Source organism: Eubalaena glacialis, chromosome 4 (assembly GCF_028564815.1).
Source record: "Eubalaena glacialis isolate mEubGla1 chromosome 4, mEubGla1.1.hap2.+ XY, whole genome shotgun sequence".
Taxonomy (NCBI): Eukaryota; Metazoa; Chordata; class Mammalia; order Artiodactyla; family Balaenidae; genus Eubalaena; species Eubalaena glacialis.
In genome coordinates, this window is record NC_083719.1 from 156,400,791 (window position 1) to 156,411,248 (window position 10,458).

The following is a 10,458-nucleotide window of genomic DNA, read 5'->3' on the forward strand; positions in this document are numbered from 1 at the left end:
TTAACACATATATGTGGAACCTAGAAAAATGGTACAGATGAACCAGTTTGCAGGGCAGAAATTGAGACACAGATGTAGAGAACAAACGTATGGACACCAAGGGGGGAAAGTGGCGGGGGGTGGTCTTGTGATGAATTGGAGATTGGGATTGACATGTATACACTAATATGTATAAAATGGATAACTAATAAGAACCTGCTGTATAAAAAAATAAATAAAATTAAATTTAAAAAAAAAATAAGAAAATAATAATGATAATGTTACCATCATTTTTAAAGTCCTAGAAGTCCCATAATTAAAAAGTCAGTTTTATCAAATGCTCAATTCTCAACAGATGTATTTCTTTTTTATTATAAAAAATCTCCATCCCCATCTCACCCTTCCTCACCCACCCCTTCAAACGAGGTGGCAAGCAGAAGCAAGCCCAACAAAGTCCACCATATCCCCAAAAGGAGAAAGACAGGAGGTCCCCACAGGACAAGGTATGCTGGTGTCATCACTGCAGAGCCCTCCTGCAGGGGGCAAGGAACGGGAACAGCTACCATAACAAATACGAAGGAAACCGGAATGGGCAGCCTGACAAAAGACTTGTATAGTTTATACCAATTTATAAATACTTTAGGTGCCCACCAACTCCAAGAGAACAGACCAAACTGACTATACAATGGAAGCCTCTGCCTGGGCCTTCTCCATACATCAGGTCCTCCTATCAGGAATCATTAGGAAGCCCAAAAAGTTTCACAGTTCCAGCTTCCCGACTGCTGTCATATTTGCCATCTTTGTCATCACAGGCAAATGCCAGCAGAGGCCTTTTGGGGTGCCAAGCCACGGTGAAGGTGGGGGACTCACACTGTACCTCCCACAGCTTGTCTCCTATAAAAATCAATATAGAGAAACCAATCAATACATTAATAATAAGAGACCATACTCATTAAGTACTTACCTACATTAAATCATTTAATCTGCTTAATAACCCTATAGGATAAGTACAATTACTACCCCATTTTGCAGAGAACACTGAGGCGCAGAGGGGTCACCAGGCAGTGGGTGGCAGAGCAGGATGTGAACGCAGGCCAGTTGACTTAAGAGCCTGTGCTCTGAACCCGATTCTACCCTTCCTGAAAAAACAGCAACAGCAGCTGTTTGTTCAGCACCCCTTATGAATCAGATGGATTATACTTTATCTTAATAAAGTATAATGACAATCCAGCAAGGCAAGTAATGATTTTAAACCCCATTTTATAAAGAAACGGGTGACTGAACAGTTAAGTCACACCTCAAGGAAGCAGCAGGGAAAAAAAAAAGGGAAACAGCAGAGTCAGCACAGGAAGTCAGCTTGTTTCCAAAGCCACAGATCTTCCTACTAAACCACAATGACTTGCAAATAGATTTCTTTTTCCAAAACTTTTTTCTTCCTACTTGTGGAAATTAAACATAATTTTTCCAAAGCCATTTTTTTTAGTCCTGCTTAACTTTTTTTCAACCTTAGAGTTAAGATTAATGTAGTAAAATGTTCACAGTGTGGTGCTGATTTAAAAATGCATGATACACTGAATTATACACTTCAGACTGGTCAACTATATGGTATGTGAATTGTATTTGAATAAAGCTGTTTTTATATATATATATATATATATATACACACACACACACACACACACATATGCATATATACATATGTGTGTGTATGTGTATAAAGAAAAAGATTTTTTTATTGAAGTATAGTTGATTTACAATACTGTGTTAGTTTCAGGTGTACAGCATGTACAGCAAAGTGATTTGGTTTTGTTTTTTTTTTCTTTTTTTTTCAGATCACTTTCCATTACAGGTTATTACAAGATATTGAATATAGTTCCCTGCAGTATACAGTGAATCCTTGTTGCTTATTTATTTTACATAGAGTAGTTTGTATCTGTTAATCCCGTACTCCTAATTTATCCCTCCCCCCACTCCCTTTCCCCTTTAGTAAACCATAAGATTGTTTTCTATGTCTGTGAGTCTGTTTCTGCTTTGTATATAGTTTTTTTTTTTTTAAAGTAATCTATTTCAGGGATAGTTAACCGCTCTTCATAATGCTAGGATCTGGCAATCTATAGCTACATGTCTGAGCAAATTTCTGTGTCACACAGACATAAAAAATGGTGTTGGAGGCTGGTACTCCCCTTCCATTTCCCTTTCGGCCTTTAACTCCATGCATGCGTTGCTGCTGAGAGTAAACGCTACAATAACCCTCCTGTAAGGAAGTTTGGTTCCTGACAAGATGTGAGCAGTTTGGACTCAGCAATCCCAATTCAATGGTTTACCCAAAAGGATGACTACATAAGTAAAATGATACTCATCATAGTATCATTTATAATGGTGTAAAGACCAGAAGCCATCTAAGAGTGGGGAAGCTTAGGTATATACTGGTATAGCCAATGGAATTCTAAACCCCATTAAAAACAGCAGTAGAGCTCAACAGCCATCGCCATGTAAGAAGCTGTAAGATCCTGCAGGTGAGGAGGGAGGGCCCCGGAGCAGCAGGAGAGCATGCCTGCATCACATGAACACGAGGGGACATGAAGGAGCTGCATGTCTGGATGGCTGGACAATGCTCACCAAAATGCTATCAAGAGTGGCACTCTTTAAATCGTGGAATGTCAAGCTTTTTACTTTCTTTGAAGTTTTCTATATAGTTTGAATTCTTTTAATAAAGTATCATGTATTTCCAAAAACAATAAAGCTACGTTAAAAAATAAATCTGGAGAAGTTCTTTTATAAAATGAATACTCACCTCTCATTTTTCTATTTTCAAGTTCTGTTTTGTTGCTTTTTAAAACAAATCACATCTATTTTGATAATCTCTTAAATTGTAAAATGTATATATGTATTTTTTAAGTCCACATACAGGCAAAAGATAGAAATATTCCGCAGTGCTAAAAGAGGTTGTATTTAAATGGTGGGACCATTCATTCATTCATTCATTCATCCATCCATCCATCCATCTATTCATTCATTCTTCTCCCTTTCTGTATTTTAAAAATTTTGTTATAATGGAAGAATTAAAACTGAATAAAACGCAAAATATTTTCTTTAATCACTCTCTTTCAGACCTGCCCCCTTCTTTCCTAACTCTTTGCTCCCTCCATTACCTGACTACAATAGTCATAATAAACAAACTTGCCTTAAGGAGTTTGTGCTAATGCTGGCATTTATGCTAATACCCATTTATGCTAATGCTGGCAAAGTAGTAATGAGCAGAGATGAAAAACACGTGACAGGAGAAGTCCTGATGGCCAGAAATGAAAGACAGAGGAGTCTCATTAAGGTAGTGAGGGTGTAATTACCTGTCTCTACTTCAGCAATGTCGATGAAATGATCTTCCGATGCCGATGCCAGCATTTTCCCATCATGGCTAAAACTGAGGGTCCTCACAGGCCAATCCAGCCTATAAAAGAGTAGACAGAGGAGACATTAAAATAACCCAGTGAGAGGAGGGCCCAGTTTCACCCAACATGACATAAAATGAATTTATCCAACAAGGAAAGTACTGGCAGAGTTGCTTACCTGGAAAAGCACCGAACACACACTAACTCATCTACATCCCAGAGGCTAACCAAAGCATCTGCGCTTCCTGTAGCAAAGTACTTCCCCATGGGGTCAAACTTGATACAGATGCAGTTGGATGGATGGGCGTTGATAGACTGCACAGGCTTCAGCTCTGGGTAGCTGAGAAACAAGACAGACAGCAATCAAACTGGGGGGAAGAGGACTGTGGTACTAAGACGGTAAGAGGAGACACTAAAGAAGAAAATGAAAGTAAGACAACAGAACAAATATCAAAAACTGGAATTTCAAAACAACTTTCCTGAAATAAAAAGATGTCAAACAATATACTGAAACACCACATACCTGAGAATATGAACCCAGACTAACCAACATGAAGACGTACGGTAGTAAAATTACTGGACTTTAAATTAGATTGTCATCAGACTTTTTGACAATAACACTTTATGCGAAAAGAAAATGGAGTAACATACTTAAGATACACCAGCAAGAATATATGAATTGAAATTTTTATATCTAGCAAAACTATTAATTATAAAAAGTTCAAATAATAAGCACAATAAAGTATCTTAAAGTTTTAGAAGTATATAAGCTATAATAAGTATGAACTCAGGGAATCTTGTTCCCCTGAACTCTTCCTAAGGAATCAAAACTGGAAAGTGAGTTTTGACAATCAGTGACTAGAGATGTACCAGACTTACCAGGCTGGTAATGAGCAATAAATATGTAGTTTCTGTAGAAACTATATATGCTTAAGGTATAATATGTAATAGCTGTATAATCTGACAATATATAGTATTAACTATTTTTTTTAATGGAGGAAGAATGAGGAAAGCATATTCAAAGCAATCAGATTGGTGGTGGTGGTGGTAGTATTGTTACTCTGAAATATCTGTGTGTGTAACAAGGGATGAAGGTAATAAGCAACCATGGGATATTCAAATTCTATAATCCCCTGCATCTCTGAGAACCAGAACACCCAGTTTGGAAGGAAAGAGATTTTAACTGGAAGTTATCAGTATGAATTCACAAAGTATTTTATCTTTAAGGTATATACAATACATATACTTCTTAGCTCTGTCCACTGGAAAGGTCTAGAAACGGTCAACCCAACAATATGGACATTCCTAGCTCCAATATTATATTCTAGTAAAAGAACCCAGGAATTCTCAGAGAATTTTCTGATTAAAGATTTGAGGCAGGAAAAACACAAGATGAACCTGGCATATCTTGTCATACCAGAGAGCAGGAAACTGAAGACTAATAGGACTATGTCAAAAAAAGAAAAAAAGAGGGCTTCCGTGGTGGCGCAGTGGTTGAGAATCTGCCTGCCAATGCAGGGGACACGGGTTAGAGCCCTGGTCTGGGAAGATCCCACATGCCGCGGAGCAACTAGGCCCGTGAGCCACAATTACTGAGCCTGCGCGTCTGGAGCCTGTGCTCCGCAACGAGAGAGGCCGCGATAATGAGAGGCCCGCGCACCGCGATGAAGAGTGGCCCCCACTTGCCGCAACTAGAGAAAGCCCTCGCACAGAAACGAAGACCCAACACAGCCATAAATAAATAAATAAATAAATAAATAAACAAACCCAAAGTTTAAAAAAAAAAAAAAAAGACTCAGGGACCAACTTGAAGAGGATCCCATTTGCCAAAAATAAGATAATTTGAGCTTCAATAAGGATAATGATTACGATAGACTGAAACACTTCTACCATGCTTAAATCCATGAGTCCATAATGATTCTTTTTTATTTAAAAAACCCTAGCTGATCATCTTTGGAGGTGATAGAGCACTAATTCATTACCTAATGATAAAGGGAAAGAATCAAGCATTTATCCTGCCTTCTCTAAATGAACTATATTCCTGGGTAACCAAACAGATGAGAGGAAATGTCTCTTAAATTCCAACAAATAAGCAAACATTTGGAATCAGCAAAATCCAGACTGGGACAAGCTCCACAGGTTAACAGCCTGCTTTTTCAACATCTAAGTTCTAAGTAAAAGAAAGGGATGGAGAGGGACTCCGTAGTTTAGCTGACTTAAAAGGCATATCAAACTTTTTTAAGTGGGCAAAATTAGGGTATCTAGAGATGCACATTTGGTAGCTAAAACTACAAAGAAATATTATAAAAATCAAGACAGTGTTTTTGGGGGAGGGAGTTTTGATTAGGAAGGACAAAGCCCATGGTAAGACTTCTGAGGTGGCCAGCAAAGTACTATTTCTTGACCTGGTGGGGTTACACCGGAGTTAAGCATATAATAGTTCATTAAGCTATACATTTATATTTCGTGGTTTTCTATATCTGTTTTATTTTCTAATAAAAAAGCTTAAAAAAAAAAAAAAACAACACTGCCTACAGAATGAAGTTCAAGTTGCTATGCATAGAATTCCAGACCCAAATAACCTGGTCTCAAATTATACTTCAACTTTATCTTCCCGTTTCAGGACGTCTCTCTTCAGACACCTTATCTGCCACCACTCCCAGCAACCCTGATCTACCAACTACTCTCTAAATAAAGCATGCTCATTCTCACTTGTTTTGTCCATTGTGCAGTTCCCTTTTGCTGATTCTTAAAATCCAACTAATCTTTCAAGGTCAAGCTCAGAAGTTGCCTCCTTCAACCCCCAACTTCCACAATCAATATAAGTTTCTTTCCTTGGGATTCTACAGCAAACTCCCAGCCTCTCACACAGAGCCTATTTCACTCTGCCTTGCATTGCTCACCCAAGATAACAGAAAGAACAGAATCAGACAGATCTCAATTTCAATTCCACAGTTTCATCCATTTAGAGAATATTCACTGAGATCCTAATTTTGTGTAGCAGATACTGGGCTAGGCACTAGGGATTCAACAGTAAACAAGTTAAATACAGTCCCTACCTTCATGGAATTTACAGTCTAATGGAAGATACAGAGAAGTAAACATGCAATTATAATGTAGAATGAGAAATGCTTCCAACAGGAAGTACACAAAATAAGCTTCTAACCTTGGGGGTGAAGACGGCGTCCCTGGAGGGGAAGTGATATTTAAGTGGAGACTTTAAGGGTACGAATTAGCTGTAATTCCAAATGCATCCAGTTCTAGTGCTCACCAGCTGACTAGTGACTCTGAGTCCCTGATACTCATCTGTGAAATGGGAAGCACACCATCGACTCCCTAGGATTTCTCTGAGGACTCAGTAAAATATAAGGTGCCTAGCTCAAAGGTGCTCAAGAGAGGTTAGAATTCTTTATTACTACAGTTGAACCTTGAACAAGAAGGTTAGGGGTGCCAATTCTCTGCACAGTCAAAAATCTACATATAACTTAGTTGGTCCTCCGTATCCACGGTTCCTCTGTATCCGAGGTTCCACATCCCAGATTCAACCAACCCCGGATCAGGTAGGACTGTAATATTTACTCTTGAAAAAGTCCACATATAAGTGGACCTGAGCAGTTCAAATCCGTGTTGTTCAAAGGTCAACTGTATTAGTCCTTTTGGGTCCTTCAGGACAGACTCACATCTAATTCACCTTGGTATCCACCACAACACCCAGTGCAAAACTATGACAGTCCCTTAAGCTAGAACCCCCTCACCTGAGTATGTTGATACAACCATTGCCATTTGTCAGGAAGAACATGTTATTGTCATTGTTCCAGGAGATTTCATTGACCTCAAACTTGAACTGCTCCTCCGCTTTGGAACGGTGTGTCTTGGCATCAATGAACGTCACCACATCATCCTTGTTGCCTACAGCAATGGTCTGCCCATCGGGACTCCAGCAGATATTGATGTTCTCCCCTGGGAACCCACATATAATCAGCAAGATACTGTTAGCCCATAGTCCTCCAGAAGTTTATTTTGTTATCATAGAAAAACTAGAGCTATCGCCAGAGCTCATTCACTAAGGTCCTCGTCAACAGAAGGGAACTACCACTTACAGATCAACTGGGAGTCCAGCACATTCATCTACAAATTTCCCCTTTTAGTTCTCACGTTTCTTTAAGGGACACTTTTTAACCCCATTTTAGATGAAAAAATGGAAAAGAAATGAGCCAAAGTGTCAAAGCTGTGAAGTAACAGAGCCAAGATCTAAACCCAGACTTGACACCAAAGCCTCTAACTCTCTTACACCAGCACTTCCCAAACGCCAGTCATTCACATGCCATTTTCACAATTTTTGTACTATCCATGTAACAGCTATACTTTTCTTCATTCAAGATTTTTATTAAAATTGACCCCCCCAAAATTTTTACTTAAATAGCTTCACTTTAGCAATAAATTCTATGGGCTAGTTCTTTTTTTCTAGTAGGCATTAAAATATATACACAATCAGTTTTTAATGTTCATCCATATACCACCCAAATCACTCACATATCACCAGTTGTCTAGTTGGGGAAACCACATCATTCCACCTCCAGGTACAAGTCTTGCCAACAAAGTCCAGTAGCCCACATTGAAAACATCAATTAAAAATTTCATCAACTTCATTGATTCTAAGATGCATATTTTTTCACACTTTATTACCTATAATGTATCTTAGAATGCATGAGGATACATCTCAAAATTTTCGGTATATCATGACTATATGATAAATAAAACTTTATTTTCTTTTCTAATGGTGCATAAAATACTGATGCATCTTATAATCAATAACATCTTAGTCAATAAAATTTAATAAAGGGCCTCAAGGTTTATAAGGTAATACATGGTGAAGAACACTGTAAATGTACTGCACAGCTTCCAGGTCATTTTCTCCCAGACCATCAAAGCCATTTATTCCAAGATCAGCCATTCTAGCCTATCAGCAGTTTCCCAAATTCTCCATTCCTTTGCACATGCTGTTCCCTGCTAGAGCTGCCCACCCAATGCACCCTGACCACTAAATCTATATGGCTACCCTAAGAGTTTGCTCAAATTCTGTGAGGCCCTCCCTATCTCCCCCAGGCAGACTTAAGCATTTCCATTCTGGGTATCTACTTTGTAGACCTCTCTGTTATAGGATGACCACGTCATATTACGTTAGTTTTTTTTTATACATATGTCTCTCTCCTTGCACTAAACCCTAAGATCCTTGGAGCTGGAAACTGTCTTATTCAGCTCAGGATGTCCCATACCTACAGGGTCATGCACAGAGAAGATACTTGAAAAATACTTGCTGAATGACTATAAGTAGCTTATCTTCCTACTGCCCACTCTCTGAATAGTCACCTTTAGTGTTCACAGTGGCAATGCATTTTGTAGTCCTCACATCCCAGATGCGAATGGTTTTGTCTCCAGATGCAGTGACAAAGAGATCAGGATTACTTGGATGCCAACAGAGCTGGTCCACACTATCCCCATGTCCCCGATAATTGTTTTCTTTGACCTGAAAGAACAGAATACAGATGTCACTTCACCCATATGTACCTGCCTCCCCATGTAACTTCTTAACCTTATTTAAACCGAGCTATCTTGTGACCAACAAAAGTTTGGGTAATTAGAGAGTCGAGTCCTTCCAAGCCTCTTCCCCCAAACTCTTTCCAATATCCTCCCTCCCTTCCTCCCCAATCAGCCTGAACTGTTCTGAGGATGGGTTCCACATCAATGCCCTTACTCTTCTGCTCTCCCTGGCCTTCCTCCTTCTTTCTGGTTTTCTATCCTTACTCTGCCACCAAGGGGTCCCAACCCACCTGCTCATTGCCACGGAGGCCCTATCATTTTCAGAGAGGCCCTCCTTACCACCACAGTGAGCCCACCACCACTGCCCCTAGCCACCCCTCACCACCACACAATTCCTCCTACCACTCTCCCACACCCCCACCACCCTCCTCACCGCCCATCCATCCATCCTCCTCACCCCCGGTCTTCACTATCCCCGCACCGCCACTCCCCGCTCATCTTCACACCTCCTTACTACTACACTCCCTACACACCGCCACCTCCCCTAACCACCAGTCCTCCTCTCCACCACCCCCATCTTCACCCCCTACCACCCCAGCCCGTTCACCCCCTCCTCACCCTCACACTCCTCTGTCTCGCATCACACACGCCCCTCATCTCCCCACCCCTTCACCCTCCTCCCCTCTCCTCACCTCCACACTCCTCACCCCCGTTCTCTCCTTGCCACCACACCTCGCTTTACCACAGCCTTTCTCCCTAGCCTGGGCCGGGTCCTAGCGGCTCACCAACCGGTCCTTCTCCAGCAGGAAGACGCTGGCCGTCTTGTCGAAGGACCCCGAGGCCAGGCGACGCCCGTCGCAGCTCCAGGCCACCGAGTGCACCTTGGCGCTGTGCGCCGGGAACTCGCGCGTCTTGCTGTGGCCGCGGAACAGCTCCTGCATCCCGAGCACGTAGCGCGTCGGGCCGCTGGTCACTGAGCACCAGGGAGCCATCGAGCCAGGACCGCTCTGGCCCAGCGCCGAGGGCCCCATGGACGCCGCGGGGATCGCCATGCCGAGCTCCCGGACACCGGCTGGGTTGACTCTGCGGAGCTGCAGTTCGCCCTGCCGCCGCCGCCGCCGCACGCATGCGCGCGGGAGAGCGCCCGCTCTTCCGGGCAGCCGCACTGTGGACCACCCAGAAGGGACTACAAGTCCCAGCCTGCAGCGCGCACCCGCCTTTGCCTTTTCAAATTGTCATGGTTCCACTTTAAGTTTCCTTTACAAATAACGGTTAGGAGGTTTTTAGGGTCTTTATTTTCCCCTTACCTACTACTTGGTATATATATTTGTATCCCTGTTTAATCGAAGAAACAAACCAACGCAATTCTTCTAAACCTCAGTTCGCCGTCAGTCAGAAACACCTTTTTTCTAGGGTTGCTCCCCACCTGTCAGCCACCTCTCTTAGAGCTGAAGGCTCTCAATTTCTTGCTGGAGAAGGACCAGCTGGTGAACTTGTCCCGGGTAAAGGGCTAGGAGTTTGTGGGGGCGGGAGGAAGAAGGAGGGGGGG

At 41.7% G+C, this 10,458-nt stretch overlaps 1 protein-coding gene across 1 annotated transcript; it reads right to left on the minus strand.

Moving 5' to 3' along the window:
- Positions 1–331: 331 nt before the first annotated feature.
- On the minus strand, positions 332–10,016 carry THOC3 (THO complex subunit 3). Its single transcript, XM_061188492.1, has 6 exons — positions 9,695–10,016; positions 8,739–8,895; positions 7,124–7,328; positions 3,547–3,708; positions 3,327–3,427; positions 332–873 (listed from the first exon to the last, which is right to left on the minus strand). Exons 1-6 carry the CDS (start codon positions 9,959–9,961, stop codon positions 710–712), a joined length of 1,056 nt encoding a protein of 351 aa, XP_061044475.1. The 5' UTR covers positions 9,962–10,016; the 3' UTR covers positions 332–709.
- Between the last annotated feature and the right edge of the window lie 442 nt (positions 10,017–10,458).